General features: G+C 39.2%; 2 protein-coding genes and 1 long non-coding RNA gene across 6 annotated transcripts in view; 1 reads left to right on the top strand and 2 right to left on the bottom strand.

Moving 5' to 3' along the window:
* cep104 (centrosomal protein 104) overlaps positions 1 to 1,740 on the bottom strand; it is a 41,316-nt gene extending 39,576 nt beyond the window's left edge. For all 4 annotated transcript variants that reach the window (XM_039800878.1, XM_039800879.1, XM_039800880.1 and 1 more), the window contains exon 1: positions 1,637 to 1,740. The gene's annotated coding sequence lies outside the window, so the exon portion shown is untranslated. The remainder of the gene's footprint in view (positions 1 to 1,636) is intronic.
* Positions 1,741 to 2,329: 589 nt separating this feature from the next.
* On the top strand, positions 2,330 to 5,993 carry LOC120558751 (leucine-rich repeat-containing protein 47-like). Its single transcript, XM_039799954.1, has 7 exons — positions 2,330 to 2,944; positions 3,337 to 3,795; positions 3,911 to 4,027; positions 4,214 to 4,329; positions 4,446 to 4,548; positions 4,737 to 4,826; positions 5,496 to 5,993. The coding sequence occupies exons 1-7, from the start codon at positions 2,375 to 2,377 to the stop codon at positions 5,715 to 5,717; spliced, it is 1,677 nt and encodes a 558-aa protein (XP_039655888.1). The 5' UTR covers positions 2,330 to 2,374; the 3' UTR covers positions 5,718 to 5,993.
* Positions 5,994 to 6,625: 632 nt separating this feature from the next.
* On the bottom strand, positions 6,626 to 14,390 carry LOC120558758. The gene is made up of 5 exons (XR_005639178.1): positions 14,326 to 14,390; positions 13,531 to 13,666; positions 12,877 to 12,986; positions 6,851 to 6,959; positions 6,626 to 6,707 (listed from the first exon to the last, which is right to left on the bottom strand). It is a non-coding gene; the product is annotated as an uncharacterized LOC120558758 (long non-coding RNA).
* Positions 14,391 to 17,261: the final 2,871 nt, after the last annotated feature.

Below are 17,261 nucleotides of genomic sequence, written 5' to 3'. Positions count from 1 at the left end.
GAATGTTGAAAACGTTGAAAACTGTTTTGTAGAAACAAATGTGTATATTTCTCAAGGTAAAACAATGAAAAAAGTTTAGTTTAGGTATCAGTAACCAAACTCAGGTATTGTATCAGCACTACTACTGACAAATGTACCCAACCATGTGTATAGAATAATCTCTCACAGAACCTAGTCCATACAACGTTAAAGCACTTACAACAGTAACATCACTAGCCTTGAGCAAATGAAATGGTGCTCAGCAATTACACATCAATGACTACTTTTAATAAAGAATATAATACAAATATATTTATTTCATTCTATAACTTACAGAACAATAACAGAATATATTAACAACCTTTGGTACCGGTAGCAATGTTAACTTGTACTTTATTCATCATGTATGTGTACTGAATGTATGTCAGTAGTAGCCTATGTCAAATGCAAGAGGCTTAAAGATTTGTTGAAGGGTTTATTTCACAGTTATGTTATGTCACAGTAGACAGACATAACAGGTGTGGTTTTTGACTCAGCTATGTCGTTGGATCACCACTCTAAATTATTAGTTAGGAACTGTTTCTTCCACCTGAGAAATATCTCTAAGTTAAGACCACTTGTCACTAAGGATGAATTAGAGATGATCATTCATGCTTTCATTTCTTCACGCTTAGATTACTGTAACAGTCTTTTTAGTTGTCTGAGTAAGAATCAGCTTTATCGTCTCCAGACTGTTCAGAACTCTGCTGCAAGGCTTTTAATGCACATTAACAAAAGAGCACACATCACGCCTGTTTTAGCAGCACTTCACTGGTTACCAGTCCAGTATAGAATTCAATTTAAAATTCTTGTCATTACTTTCAGAGCCTTGCACGGTCAAGTTCCTTTCTACATCTCTGATTTGATACAGCTACATACCCCCACCCGTAGTCATTAGGTCAGATGCTATTAGTGGTTCCCCGCACTAATTTTAAAACTAGAGGGGATCGGTCATTCCAAGCAGTGGCTCCTAGGCTGTGGAATGACTTGCCTCTCTCGCTACGTTGTGTGGATTCTGTCGAATCTTTTAAAAAGCAGCTGAAGACTCTGCTGTTCAAGCAGGCTTTTACTTAGTCGATGGGTTTTTTTATGGTTGTTTGTTATATTTTCTATTTGTATTTCAATGTGCTCGTATTGTGACTTCTTGTGTTGAATTGCATTTCATTGTGAAGCACTTTGTGATTTTTATCTGTGAAAGGTGCTATACAAATACATTTTACTTACTTACTTACTTTTACTTACAGAAAATATTAAACGGCCAGTTTACTGCATGAAGTTTAGAGTATGGTTCTCTTCAGATAAAAAAAAAATAAACTATCTTGGAAATGGCATACACAACTCTCTTGGGTAGGAGGAGAACAGAGAAGCCCTTCTTACTGACTTGAACATGTTGGGCGGGGGCATTAACGCTAGCTAACAGTTAACTAGCTACTCAATCAGCCATCATTGCTAGCTAACGTTAGTCGTCTTACAGGAACATAGCTGTATTCTAAAGGTATTTTGACCGGCTAAAATAAAAAAAAAATGTCCTGACTGCCGTTCGTTATTTTCTACCTTTTGTAGGTATACCTTTTAGAGTAAATAACATTTTCTTGTGGGTATTTCAAAGATATCTTACCACAAACATCACCGTAATGTTGACAGCTCGTAGTCCCATCTCATCTCCATAACCACCGCTGACAACAACCAGTGCGGACATGCGCAATAGTATGAGTCAGTCGCAATGGGTTGTGGTAAATGTAGTTTTACACGCGTACAAGTAGCTTTTAAAATCAGCCCTTATTTGTATATTTAACTGTTCTGGGACCCACCTCTGATTTTGTTATGTTTCTGCCTACCTCTTTGGCTACTATTATATTGATAAACATTCAAAATATATTTTATAATGCGTTTTCACAACTTCTTCCTGGCCCACGGGTGGCGCAGACAGTAAAAGAAGCAGAACATCGTGCCTGTTACTACAGGAAGTCAAACATTTGCCTCCAAAATAAAGCGGTAACTTTGTAAACTCAGTGAATCTGCAGGGGCGAGCAAATCTAAGACTCGTGACATAAATATTCCACAAAAAAAATAATAAATAAAAATATGCGATTATATAGGAATACGAAATGCACAAGCTTTATAATGAAGGCTCAGAATTATGTAAGTTTTGTAAAGTAAATACTACTCATCCTTCCGAGTTGTTAAAGTTTAGTTCCGATTAGAATTCGGTTGGTATTGAGGCAAACGTACATTTATCATCGACGAACCTGTAGATCAACAACATAGTACTTTATTTTGAAATATCTAAACGGATGTTATGTATTTTAGTGTCTCGGTTATCTAGCTAGACAACTGGTCGGTCGTAATAAGCAGCATGGATGACATGGAGGAATGGCCAGAAATAGAGAAAGCAGCGACAGAGAAGAGACGTGAACTGGTTTTCCAGGGTCCAACTTTTGACAAGAGGATTTCCTCTAACGGGGGACTCGCCTCGGCTATCTATTCCCTCACACTGCTGAATTATCTGGAAGTTAGCCAGTGTCCGAGTTTGACAGAAATCCACGAGGACATCCAACATCTGACAAACCTTCAAAGCCTTATCTTGTGCAGGAACAAGCTCGTCTCCATCCCGAATGTCGTCGGTAAGCTGAAGTCCCTGAAGGTCCTGGACCTTTCAGTCAACAACCTCAGCGTTTTACCAGAGGGAATCACTCAGTTAAAGGAGCTAAACACTCTCAATGTGAGCTGTAACAGCCTAAAGGTCCTGCCAGAGGGACTGATCCAGTGCACCAAGCTCTCCACCATCAACATCTCTAAGAACCACATCACCGGTTTCCCTGCTGATTTCTACTCCGAGAGAATGGGTCTCCTCAGCACACTGGTCGCCTCTGACAACGCCATTGAACAGCTGAGTGGAGATGTTCACAAGCTAGCTGCTCTAAAGGTGGGCCGCACTTCAATCCCAGATCTATTGTCCAACCACTGGCTGTTATATACATATCAAGTGCTACTGGGTGGATCAAATGTACTCCGAATTTAAAAGAAGCTGTTACTATGTATGATGTATATCTGAAATTCTAGCTAACGAGGTTTCACATTTGCTAATATGCAATGCAGCACGAAAATGTCAGATATTTAAACAGAGTTTGGTGGGTAACCTCAACACATGAGGTGTGTGTGTGTGTGTGTGTGTGTGTGTGTGTGTGTGTGTGTGTGTGTGTGTGTGTGTGTGTGTGTGTGTGTGTGTGTGTGTGTGTGTGTGTGTGTGTGTGTGTGTGTGTGTGTGTGTGTGTGTGTTTTTTTCTTTACCTAACACTAAAACTTCTGTGTTCCCAGGTTCTGGATCTCTCCAACAACAAGCTGAGTGAGATCCCCTCTGACCTGAGTGATTGCTCCAAGCTGAAGGAGATTCACTTCAAAGGCAACAAGTTGAACGACAAACGTCTGGAAAAGATGGTCAACGGCTGCCAGACCAAGTCCATCCTCGACTACCTCAGAGGAAGAGGAAAAGGAAGACAGGGAGAGGACGGAGGTGAAGCGGACGGGGGTCGCAAGGCAGACAAGGGGAAAAGGCAGCAGAGGAAAAAGAAGGAGAAGGTGGCAGACGGACAGGACGAGGTGGAGGAACTGAACAAGATGGTGGTGAGGGTTCTCCATGTCTCGGACTCTCCTGCAGCTCTCACCGTCACAGTGAGTGCTGAGGTGAAAGATGTTCGACCATACCTGGTGTGCTGCGTGGTCAGGGGCATGAACCTGAAGTCTGGGAATGCACTCAAACGGTTCCTGGTGGCTCAGGTAAGGTCCCCTCCCAAGGTGGTATACATTGTAGGCCTACCAGTTTAGTGGTGCATGACTAATAGAATAAGTGTGCAGTGTAGTAAGGAAAAATACTCACCTGTGGTTTTTCTAGACAAAGCTTCATGACGACTTGTGTGGTAAAAGGACCATCGCAACCATTGCAACTCATGATGTGCAGCTTCTCAAAGCTCCCCTGATGTATGATGTCAAACCACCTACCCAGCTGAAGGTATGTCAATTCTAATGCCAGCCAGACACCAAAAATATGTCATATGCAGTAAACCAATCAGATAGGTCAGAGTCGTATTGACATTCAGAGAAGTCTTGTGTGACTTGTTATCATTTTCAGTTCAGTTGTTACGTGGTCTATTGTATTTGTCACCAGGAAGCTCTTATATGAGAACACGTTTTTTAGGTTGTGTCGCTGGGTCGGAAGGAGATGACGGCCGTCGAGCTGATAAGACACCTTCAGCTGGAGGCGGAGGAGCTGAGGAAGCAGAAGAAGAGGCAGAATGTCACTGGCCTCCACAAGTCAGTGCAACTTATGACTGTGTTCTCTGTTGAAGAAAGGGTTTGGAAAGATCCTGCTATGTATTTATTACATTTGCTTTTTATAATGTTGTCTTTAAACTTTTGTTTTTTTCCAGATACCTGCAGCTTCTGCAGGGAAAAGAAATGTATCCCTGCCTAGTGGATGCAGAGGGACATGTAATCTCATTCCCACCTATTACCAACAGTGAGAAAACCAAGGTGTGTATGTCTGTTTTCTTCCTGGTTATCATAATTGTATCATCCCATAAGAGAGAAGAGTCATACGGTGGAAATGATGTCCACAGAGAACCCAGTGACACATCAGACATGCCACATTGTCCCACAGTTTGTCTCCGTCTTCTCACTGTATAATAGAAATAACATGATCAGCTGATTGTATTTTACAGATCAAGAAGTCTACCAAAGAGTTGTTCTTGGAGGTGACGAGTGCAGCCACCCTGCAGACCTGTAAAGATGTTATGGACGCTCTGATTGTAGTAAGATTCATTTTTCCTCTCTCTTTTCTGTCAAGAACGAATTAGTCAAGTTTAATAAAACTTTTGATTTTCATAATTTTGGCCAGGCCTATTGGTTATAACATCGTTATTGTTCTCTAAATGTGTCTGGGTCCAAGCCTGGACCTTTGTCATCACTATGTGAACATTAAAAGACACCACCATGAGTTAGATGCTCTGTTACTTGTAGATAATATGGATTAATCAATAGTTTTAAGGTAACTTTATGTAAAGTCCAGTGCTCGGAAAACTTCACATTAATATTTCCTGTGGACAAGCAGCAATTTTGGCCTGATGGAGGCTCTAGAAGAAACTTCACTTTTAGGTTGCTAAAAACATTGAGTTGAACAAGTTGATCATGAAGTTCTAAAGGTATCTTCATGAAAATGTGCCATCTGGACAAAAGTTTTGAACATATGGACTGACATAGTTTGGGCCCTTTTTCACTATACTAACTGCTATAACGATTAGCATGTTGTCGATTCTGCATAGCATTAGTGTATATAGTATGGTTTATGGATTAGGGACACATCTTTTTCCCAAGCCCTGTTTTGGGTTTTTATTTTTCTAAACCTCAGAACAATCCTTTCAAGTCCATCTCATAAATGAAACAAAGCACCCATTTGAAGTCCATTTCCTGTTTCACCACAGAAAATGGCAGAGTTGAACAAGTTCACGGCGGAGAATCGGGAGGAGGCGGGGTCAGATGGGGAAGGGGAAGGCCCACAAGAGCCGGGGGCCAGCAGCGAGACCTCCAGCCAACTGATCGTTCAGCAGGTCCGCACAGTGGACCAGGACGGCAACCTGAAGGTCGTCTACCCGTCGAAGACTGACCTCTCCAATGACATCAGCAACTTGACAGTTATTTGGTAGTTATTGCTGTGGACAACCTGAGGTTTACACTCATTCACACGCTCCATGAAGTCATTTTAACAGATTAACATTGTGGGACATTAAGGCTAAGGTTTGACAACATGCAACAAAATGACATTTTACTTCAGGGAGCACAGGAAATGTGAGCCTATAGAATTTCATCTGATTGAAGTGTAGCCTGTTGAAGAATGTAACATTTCTTATTAATGTACAGCTTTTTGAACCACATGTAAGGTTAATAAATCCTTTTGCTGCTTTCTGAAAGCACGATCAGCATAACACTCTCCAAATATCCTTATTTTAGTATTTACAAACTAGTTTCCCCTCAGGTAACATTTTTAAACTTATATTGACCTCAAGATTTGTGTTAATGTTCATCAACTTAAGTATTGAATTTTTCCCTTTTTAAGCAGCAAATGACATCTGAGTTGGACTTAATGTAATCCTGTGTTCATACATTTTACTGCATATTCTAATGTTTGCTGTGTAGCTTTAGTGTCTGTAGGTTTATTCTTTGGTCAGCCATTGTAGCTACAGCTGCTAACGTTACCTCTGCTTCAAGGCATAAACCTCAGTATGTGCGCCTGCTCTACCCACTGATCCAACCTGGCCACACCAGAGCACGTTTTTCTCCCGTCCCAGAATGCTGTGTGGACTCGCCAGACCCTCCTCTGCAGCGCTGTGTAGATAGGTCTGTCTGGCGAAGCGAGACTAATGTTACCTAACCAAACAATGTGGGAACATAAACTGCATCCTGTGCAGCAGAGGATTTTTTTGCTCTCAAAAGTTCAACTTAACCTTTATGGGTCCAACTACTCCATATTGTTTTTTTAAGTATAGTCATGTATCTGGAACAGGATTCTGCGGTTAAGTTTTAAATTTTTCTAGCCAATTAACAAACTGACAAATTTATTTAATGCATGTTTATTGTGATATGACTGAAACTTCAGTATGCTTACATAGGTAAAGTAAGTGGAGAGGTCTCAGGATCTGCAAAAAACAGGAAATATGAAATTCTGACAATTTGAGAAACTGATAATTCATAGTATTGGCTTTACCTTTTATCGTCACTGAATTTGTTTGTTTTCAGCCGTTCCAGATTGAACGGCCAAATGGGCATTTAAGATACTTACTGTCAGTTACATGTGTAAGCCACCTCCAGGTACTTGTAAGTGCCGACGCAGGGGTTTCCAAACACAGAGTTGCTCGCTGCGATGGTACAGCCGTTTTTCCCCATTACAGCTGTGGATGCAAAGTGACATGAGTGAAAACAGGCTTTGAACACACTTAACATATGAAATCTGAGCTGCATTATTAACGTAGAGGTAGTCATTTTTTGCAGATTGCAGTTCCTCCTTGCTGCAGTACAACACACAGAACATCTACAATGCTTCACCGGTCTGCATGCCCCACACTTTTGAAACAAACACCAGATGTATTTTTAGGCCTTGAATTATTTGTTTGTGAAATGCCTCCCTTCTTTGATCCTGTCCTGGTCAATTTTACTTTCTGACTGAGGGACCCTTGCAAGATTTTTTTTTTTTTCCTTGCAAGATAATTTGGACTAATCCACCTGTGCCAATAGGAAATAGTCCCCTTGAAGTCTTCATCTTATCAATATATTCAGTAACTGTTGTGCAGCTGTACCTGTTAGCAACTTTGCGTGTGGGTCTTGAACAGGAGATATTTTGAATTTGATTGGTAGTCAGTTTGTTAATGCAGGTGGTCTGGTCACTAAGTCCATAGTCGGCACCATACACAAATAACCTGTCCATCTGTCAAAAGGAACAATTTTTACAATTGGCAAGGTGGAGAAGACAATTTAGAGGTCTGAGACATTGAAAATTAGAGAGTCACAGATTACAGTGTTCTAGGCCAATTCTTCATAGAGTTAGACCAGCTGATAGATTTTAGCAGATTCCATTTTTTCACAACCACTTTACAGCACACATTTATTTTCTCCCTTTTCTTTAATAGAAAATTTTAAATAGAACTCTTTTGAACAGATAATTGATCACTATAAAATAGAACTATAAATTACTCCTGGGGTGGGAAATTAAACCCATTTAAAGTGCAATGTTATGGAAGAACCATTTCCTTCTTTTCACATCCAATATCCAACTTAAAAAAAAAAAAAAGTTACATTTAGCAAACTAAACTTCTAAACAGGTAATGGCAATAACCTATTTAATCACAAATAAAATATAGCCTTAATGCAGTATAAAGATATTTCTCAAAACACACATGCATCCCCACTAACATGGAAAGAGTTTTAAACAGTAACGTTAATACAATGTGTCGGAGGACTATAGCATCTTTTTAATATGCATGTATGTAGAAACCCTGCATGTGCGGTGCTGAGGTTGCGTGATGTTAATCATTCGGCGCCCGAGTGAATTTGACCGGCATAAAATCGGCATATGTCAGACTGACCGGCAGGTCGCCGGTCATGGCTGGGTCAATATATAATTGAGGGAGTTTTCATGTCCATGAGATTTATCTCGCAAACATGCTTTTTAAAATAAAATTTTAAAAGTTCAGTGTTCTTCATGATCTTGTCTTTACAAATTCCATAGTTTTGTATGGAAATAATCATTTATAAAAATTTACTAGATATCCCTAAAATGTCAACTAAATAACCGTCCGAAATGAATTACAACCACAATCTCATTACCTAAAAAAACATTTTAAAAACTTATTCAAAAACTGTTTTAATTATATTTACATCAAGTTGAGGTAATTGTGAACAATGTGTCTTTCTGGGCAATATGTCACATTTTCAATAGACATTGAAAAATTGAATATGTGTCCGAGAAGTCGCTGTCATCTAAGTTACCCATAGCAAATACACCCCTCAAGGAAGAGTGCGTTTTCCAAATCACATGACCTGCTCCACATGATGTCATTTCCTCCTGAAGAGAAAACTAGCAAGACTCCAAGGTATGTTCTCAGTCCACATTTTCAGTTATTTCACCTCAAGTAGTGCTTGGAGCAAATGTGTACTTATCATATGTCAACAATGTTACAATGAATTCATAAATAACTTTGAATTTCAATTTTACTCAGTTGTACATATAATATTTAGAAGAACCTCTCCGTAAAATGCCATGTGGTGTCTGGTGCTAGGCAACCATTTTGATTTTATCCCTAAAAACAGCAAAAATGTCAACTAGGTTACCAGTCACCTATGTTACTCTGCAAAGGTAACTTAGTTGACCAAGAGTAACATAGTTGACATTCATGACATGTTCTTATAGTTTTCATGAGTTCATTTAATATTTTAATTTTACAGTAACTATAAAATACTTTGCAATAAATATAAAAATAAACTTTATCTGCTGCAGAAAAGCAGCGCCGTTACCGTGCACGGTGAGATGCTGATCCTGCAAAAAGGGAGGCATACTTGGCAAAAAGCCGGCAGAAATGGAGAGAAAAGAGGGAGCAAGGTGCATACTATAAGCCCATATCTGAACAGAGTGAGAGGGGAAAAACTTGCAAAGAGAAAGACCTGGAGAAGAGCCCAGAAACAGAGCAGACGCAGAAAGAAACAGGCTTCTGCTATTGATACCCCACCACTGAGTCCTGACAGCGAGGAACAACCAGTTCCACAACCAGGAAGGTTAGAAGGTTATGTAGAAAGAACCTCAAACAGAACTATGTAGGCAGGCTATGTAGAAAGTACCTTAAACAGAACAATGTATCATGAAAAAGTACTTGTTAGATTATAATGTTAGATTAAAATGCAAAATTACATGGTGGCATGGTGACAATTTCAAATGCTTTAAGTGACACCTGCACTGTTAAAAAATAAAAAAATGTCTTCATGTAATTTCAGACAGAGAATACAAGGACGAAGGACTAGAAGAAGACCGTACCAGAAAATATACATTGAGAATCGCAAACTCAAGGAAAAGTTTAAAGCTCAAACAAAAACAGACAAATACCGTAAGCGCTATGAACGGCTACTGTGCAGTGTCGACTCTCCTAGGAAGAGAACAAAAAGGATGCTCGGAACAAGTCCAGTCAGTAATTATGTGCGGAGAACTCTGGTCTATCATCATGCACTTGTGAAAAGCCTCAAACAAAAATTTCAGTGTGCAGCAAAAGAAAAGACCAGGAACCTAATCGCCAGAATCTTATCTGGAAAAATATTGAAAAAAAAAAATACAGGTTCCAGAAAATCATTCATGACACACTGGGTGTCTCAGCCAAACTATTCTGCAAAAATGTGAACACAAATTGGGACGAAATAGCCTGTTTTGCCAGGAAGAAATACATATCCACACACTCAAAACTGCAAGACCAGGTTGTTGCCTTTTACACCAGGGATGACGTAAGTCGTTCAACAGCAGGTAAAAAGCAGACCGTAACAAAGGGAAAAGTAAAAAAGCAGAAGCGGTTTATGACTGACACCATGAAAAACCTCCATAGGAAATTCCTGCTGGAAAACGTCTCTAGCAAACTTTCCTATACACTCTTCTGCCGAATGCGCCCATACTGGGTAGTCCATCCAACCATTGCAGACAGAGATAAGTGTCTATGTAAGGTGCATGAAAACTTGGAATTTATCGTGGCGAAACTTCATGGACTTAAACTTCTGGAGACAACAGAGTTGGAATCTCTTGCTGAGGAAACTTGCTGTAATCCAACATTTAAGCCATGCATGTATGTGGAATGCAAGAACTGCAAACTACAAGACCTCAAGATTCAGTCTGGTTATGATGGTCAAACCCAAGTTTTTTGTGTGCAGTGGACAACTGAAACTGTCCTCAGAGAGAAGAAAAGTGGTGACCGCAAAGAAAAGTTGCCTGTGAATATCACTGTGAAGAGGGAAATGGAGAGTTCTTTGGAGGACCTGATTGAGACTTTCCAGAAACAGCTCAAAAAGTTCAAAAGGCACTTGTTCAACATCAAGACCCAGTTTAACTACTACAGGGAATTGAAAAAGAACATGGAGATGCAAGTATACGTAAACCTCAAAATTTTACACTACTCTTGCAAGTTTCACAAAGAGATTCAAGCTGTCCATTTTTTCACTTCTCATCAACAAGCAACTCTTCATACAGGGGTCCTCTACATTGGTGGTGAGGAAGACCACTTGTGCTTCACAACAATTTCGCCATGCAAAGAAAAGGGTCCACCTGCCATATGGGCACACCTCTCCCCAGTACTTAACCATCTCAAGGAAACATGCCCAACAGTGTCAATTATCCACTGTCAGTGATGGTCCCTGCTCACAATACAGGCAGAAGGGCAACTTTTACATGTTGACAACTGAATTGTACAGCCAGGGCTTCACTGCGGGCACTTGGAACTTTTTTGAGGCCAGCCATGGAAAGGGTGCCCCCGATGGGGTAGGAGGCCTTCTGAAGAGAACAGCTGACAGATTGGTGAGCCAAGGTGAAGACATTTCCACTGCTAAACATCTTTACACTGCATTGGTAAACACCAATACAGCTGTCAAGATCTTCTACATTGAAGAGGCTACAGTGGAAAAGGCCATACAGCAGATGCCACAACAACTCCCCGCTGTACCATGCACTATGCGGATTCACCAGGTCATCACACAAGCACCAGGGAAACTGACATACCATGATGTGAGCTGCCTGTGTTCAACAAGGCAGATTCTGCAATGTCAGTGTGACCAAGCTCAGGCCTTCGACTTCAAAGTCAACTCTGCTGTTCCTGCATTGCACCAAGAACAACCAGACCTTGAAGTACAGTGGGATAGAGATGACATTGTTGGTTAGTGGTGTGTCATCAGATATGACGATGAGGTTTACCCTGGAACCATTGGGGGGAGGAGAGAGAGAGAGAGAGAGAGAGAGAGAGAGAGCGCTGTCTCTGCCGAGTATCATGGGTGCCTGTAAGTTGGAGGGTATGCCAATGTTTTACTTGGGTTCTGACATATGAATGTTTTTGAGATACAACTGTTTGCACTATTAAAATTTTGATCCAAGGCGCACACTTATGTTAACCAACAGAATAAAACACAATTTGGTTATTGTTACTTATTGCAGTGCACTATTATTTTTTTGTTCAATACAATGCACTACTGTATTTCATTCCACAAACAAGATTTTCAAAATGTTTCCATGGTGGAATTTTTGTGTAAGTGCTGTTTTTGATACTTTTGTTGTTTTCTATGTTAAGATCTTTTGCTATGATATATGTGCTTGTTAATAAAGTTGTGATTGATCTTGTAAACTGATGTGCATCTGTATTTCTCCTATGTCATGAAATATTCAACAGGTCTTGATTAAATGCAATAAAAGATTAGCTAACATAATAAGTGATATAGTTTAGGATTGTTTTTGTTAAATACATCATCCTACTTTGTCATGTCCAGTCAACTATGTTACTTTTGTCAACTATGATACTGGGCTGTCAATTAAGTTACCATTATGTTTTTAAAAAAATATATGTATTTCAATGGTTCCCTAATCTCCAAGTAAATATTTAGAAACTGAGTAGCTGTCAAATATATACCTCAGCATAATTTCATCAAGAAAATTATCATGAATCAAGCAGTTTGGAAACAAAATATACAGACCGGTTACTTCAGTACTTGAAATTTGGAGTTTCAATTGAACAAAATGTGTATTTTCTTAATTAATTAATTGGGTATTTTAATTGAAAAGGTAGGTAAATAGACACATTCTTCCAAGAGTAATGATTTTTTTAAATGTCTGCCATTTACTTAAAGTTAAAACTTAGAGGTTTTGTCCGTAACATAGTTGACCAAATAATGAGTAAACTTCTTGTTTTTAAAACTAAATATCTGAAATCAATTATGCCTGAGCTTGGCAATGACTAAAAACAAAATATTTCAGGGATGATTTATCAGGGAAGATAATATTTTGTAAATAAATATATTTTTTCCCAGAATTATTCAAACTCAAAATCTCCCACAATTATATATTGACCCGGCCGATGACGTGAAAATCGGCCAATTCCGGTCACCGGCCGGTCAATCTGTGCATTGTTTATCACATCAATCCACCATAAATGCAAAAAATAAATATTACCACACTGGAGTTGCGCCAAAGAGCCCTCACAGGCAACAAGGTGAACTGTCAAAGTAACACGAGGGAATCCCATTACTCTATAAAACCTGCAGCTTCTTTTCTTTATGCAGACATGTGACAATGTGACTCACTTGCTGGGAGGCAGGTGTATGTGGTGTTCAGGTATTTGTAGATGCGTTTGCAGGGATCAGAAGTAGTAAATATATTGATGTTTAGTTCACACTCCCTCTTGCCATCACACCTGTAGGAAACACATTACAAGCATGTTTTAGCACAAAGCAAAAGCTCACTTAAACCAAAATAGTGTCACTACTGTAGCCAACTATTTCAGTGAAATATACGTATAGTGTGAAATGTAGACTGCGTGAGGTACAACTAATTTTAATATGCAGTATCATGTCATTGTTCATTCACCTGCATGATGTAGTGTTTGATGACCTTTAGAAAATACCGTAAACCGAAAGAAGGCAGATTAGTTGATATGAAGGTCATGACGCAATGGTCTTCATTTCTTCTACAGGTTTGCAAATGAACGCTTTACTTAATCTCTGCTGCATACAGCAGCACTACTAAGTGACACATTGGAGATCTGCTGCAGTTGGTGAGGTGCATGCTTTCCCATTACAGGCTAGCTCAAAGTAATGCATTTGAATGATGTATGCATTTTGAAAGCTAAGGAACATTGAATCACTGCACTTATGAGACAGTGTCCCATTTAGAATACAAGCAATTAAAAAAATAAAAATAAAAAAGTATATTATTCTATGATTGTATGAAATGTGTACCTTTTCTTGACAACGTCCACTGTGCCAGCTTGAGAGCAGTGTGTATTGGAGAGCTGTGCCGGAGGTCTTCCCTCACTGCAGGTCACAGCGTCTGCACGTCCATACAGTGCTGTCTGCACACTGATCACTCAGTCATCTGTTACACAGCAAGGGAGAAATTAAGAAAAGACTGATAACTTAATTATATGGCAATAATATATTTGTCATATTGACGGAGCCTAAAACAGGCTCAGCTGATACGGTGTTTTTTTGTTTGTTCGTTTTTTTTAAACACAGTTGATTAAACTAGTTTGTGACTTTTGAGATGGGGTGGGTGGGTCTCTCAGTCACAGTATATTTTTTGGTTACTAAAGCCCGTGAAAAAAACTTTTTTGCACACCTCTTTTGTCGGGCAGGTGCGTAGGATATGATCAAAGGCAACAGATCAAAAATAGTAGAGAGAAAATCCCGCACACTGACAATTACGCAAGCAATAGTTTATTAGAAAAATACAACGTTTCGGTCTCAGACCTTCATCAGGTAATGTAAAATTTACCTGATTCTCACAAACTCATCTCACAAAAACCCTTCATCAGGTAATGTAAAATTTACCTGATGAAGGTCTGAGACCGAAACGTTGTATTTTTCTAATAAACTATTGCTTGCGTAATGGTCAGTGTGCGGGATTTTCTCTCTACTGGTTACTAAAGCTCAAAATGTTTTTAATGCCTCAATACTGGTTTTTAAAAAGGCCTTTAACCCTCCTAGGCCTACCACTCACAGCGGACCTAAAGACTTGAAAGAGTTCAGTCATACCACAACTCAGGCGCTGGACATTCCCCTTGCTGCCACAGGTGGTAGCTTTCTCTAGGGAGACAACTAAAATAACAGATATGAAAGAAGTTAAAGTTAGGGATGGCTGAAGTGAAACTGACGTTCCGAAGTTTTGCCGAGATCCCGAAGCGCAGATGTTTCGAAACACTGATCCGAAGCGCGATTCAAAACACTGATGTCACGTGACTACGGCTAAATGAAACACCGGAGTGTTTCACTAGTGTTTCAACAGGTGGCATGGTCCGCCAAATCAGCGTTTGATTGACAGGGTCGGGAACACACATCGCACATCAGTATAAAAGTGAAGTCAACGCACCTTGACCTCGTGGGTTTTTGTGAGATGAGTTTGATTTTGAGATAGCGGATATTTGGTGATATAGTGACATTCAAAGTGCGAGTTGTTTAGTTATATTTAGGCTTACATTTAAATTTACACATTGACTGATAGAGTGAGACAGACAGAGTATAGACCTACATACAGTGACACATTAATAGATAGATAGATAGATAGATAGATAGATAGATAGATAGATAGATAGATAGATAGATAGAACAGGACAGTTTATGGGAACGTTTTAATGATCGTATCTGTAAAACCCAGATTATACATAATGCTACAGCTGATGCCACAGTGGAAGTGAAAAAATACCTCCAATCTGCGTTTTTGCCCAGAACTCATGATCCCCTAACTTACTGGAAAGAGAGAGCAGTAATCTTTCCTCATTTGTATGTCCTTGCTAAAAAATATCTTTGCATGCCAGCAACAAGTGTCCCTTGTGAGAGGATCTTTTCAAAGGCTGGAGAAATTATCTGTAAAACAAGAAGTAGGCTAAGTCCTTCCACAGCAGAGAAATAAATATTTTTGAATGAAAATCTATAAAAAAGTGAGACATTGTGGCTTGATTTCTTTTATTAATATTCATTTTTTATGACCAAAATAGCATTATGCACAGTGAGGAGTCTGCAAGCCTTACAAGCTTCACATATTAGAAAAATAATACAATACAATAATACATTTTTTATTTTTTTAATGGCTCGTTATCAAGGTTGTTTCAGATCTCCAACTGCCAGTGACCACTAGGTGTCATCGTTGAGACGGGTGTCAGATTGTTTCGAAGCCTCGACACAATATGACACATTTGCTTCAACTGTTTCATTGTTTCACGAAGCCTCGATCTGCCCACCACTAGTTAAAGTGTTCAAGCCAAATGCTGTATGCAGAAAATAAATGCTGTCATGAGCGAACACGTTGCTTCTCCCCATGCTTGCATGTGAACAAGTGAGCCTTTGGCGGGGATGCTCCTTTTATAGCCAATCACGACACTCACCTGTTTCCAATTAACCTGTTCACCCGTGGAATGTTCCAGACAGGTGCTTTTTGAGCATTCCTCAACTTCCCCGGTCTATTGTTGCCCCTGTCACAGCTTTTTGGAAAATGTTGCAGGCATCATATTCAGAATGAGTGAATATTTGCAAAAAAACAATATAAAGTTGATCAGGATGAACATTAAATATCTTGTCTGTATAGTGTATTAAATTGAATATAGGTTTAAAAGGATTTGCAAATCATTGTATTCTGTTTTTATTTAAGTTTCACACAACGTCCCAACTTCATTGGAACCAATGCCTTGTTAACACATAAGGCATCACATACTTATTAAGCCCACATTTAGGCGGTTAGTTGTAATCGGTAGGCCTACCTGATGAAAAGAAAATGCAGAAGAAAAAAAAATAGGATTTAAAGATATTATTGATCTGTTGATCTTGATTATGATAGACATGACTGACTTATATAATCTAAACCCCAAATGTTATTTGAATCTGTGTCTAATGCATCACAGTGTGCTTTAGTCCTACATGACAAGTGCTACTGGGTGGATTAATGAAATGTCAGTTTAATATAGAACAGTCAGGAAGATCAAGCAACTACTTGACAAGTTCAGCGTCATACACACACCAAATGAAACCTGCAAATCTATGAATCTTCACTGCTGACAGCCCAGACAAAGTTGAATCTTATCATTTTTCGAGTTTATCGTCGAAAGAATATCACCCGTCTCTCAACTTTTGTTTTTTTTCCAGATACCTGCAGCTTCTGCAGGGAAAAGAAATGTATCCCTGCCTAGTGGATGCAGAGGGACATGTGATCTCATTCCCACCTATTACCAACAGTGAGAAAACCAAGGTGTGTATGTCTGTTTTCTTCCTGGTTATCATAATTGTGTCCTCCCATAAGAGAGAATTTCATATTTCATACTGTCATACAGTGGATGAGGTCAACAAAGAAAACTGAACCCAATAACACATCTGACGTGCCACATTGTCCTATTGTCCCTCACTTTTGTCTGTCTTCTCACGGTAGGCCTACATAGAAATAATTTCATGATCAGCTGATTGTACTTTACAGATCAAGAAGTCTACCAAAGAGTTGTTCTTGGAGGTGACGAGTGTCATTTCAGATCTCCACAACGTCATTCTTACTAGTACAAATGACGTCATGTTTCCCATTCATGTGTACGGGGCTTTCAATTTCAAACCCACAACGTCATTCTTCCTATCCAGAATGAACATTCCAGATATCTGCAAAATAATTACTAGGAAGAACTCCCATAGATATCTACAATAACATTGTTACTAGTCAAAACTCTAATTTCAGCTATCCAAAATGAAAAACATTCCAGATATCTATATTGTAATTTTGACTATCCCAAATACATTGACCAGTAAAAATGTCATTATGGATACAAACTGCTATTGTACTAGGAAATATACAATTGTGGATATCTTTAATAGTAATGCTTCCCATCCAGTATGTAATTTTATATTATGGGAAATAGTAACTGACGCAGTGTTGACGTTAAACAAAACGATAATGAATGCCAAAATGGCTCACTTTAGTTTTGACAAATAACTTTTGT

Source organism: Perca fluviatilis, chromosome 5 (assembly GCF_010015445.1).
Source record: "Perca fluviatilis chromosome 5, GENO_Pfluv_1.0, whole genome shotgun sequence".
Classification (NCBI taxonomy): Eukaryota; Metazoa; Chordata; class Actinopteri; order Perciformes; family Percidae; genus Perca; species Perca fluviatilis.
Note: the sequence above shows the minus strand (reverse complement) of the source record. Positions and strands in the feature narration are given on the sequence as shown.

Coding starts and splice junctions, on each gene's coding strand:
- LOC120558751 (XM_039799954.1), top strand. CDS start 2,375: ATGGATGACATGGAGGAATGGCCAGAAATAGAGAAAGCAGCGACAGAG. Junction 4,028..4,213: donor AACCACCTACCCAGCTGAAG/GTATGTCAATTC, acceptor CACGTTTTTTAG/GTTGTGTCGCTGGGTCGGAA. Junction 4,549..4,736: donor CCAACAGTGAGAAAACCAAG/GTGTGTATGTCT, acceptor TGTATTTTACAG/ATCAAGAAGTCTACCAAAGA.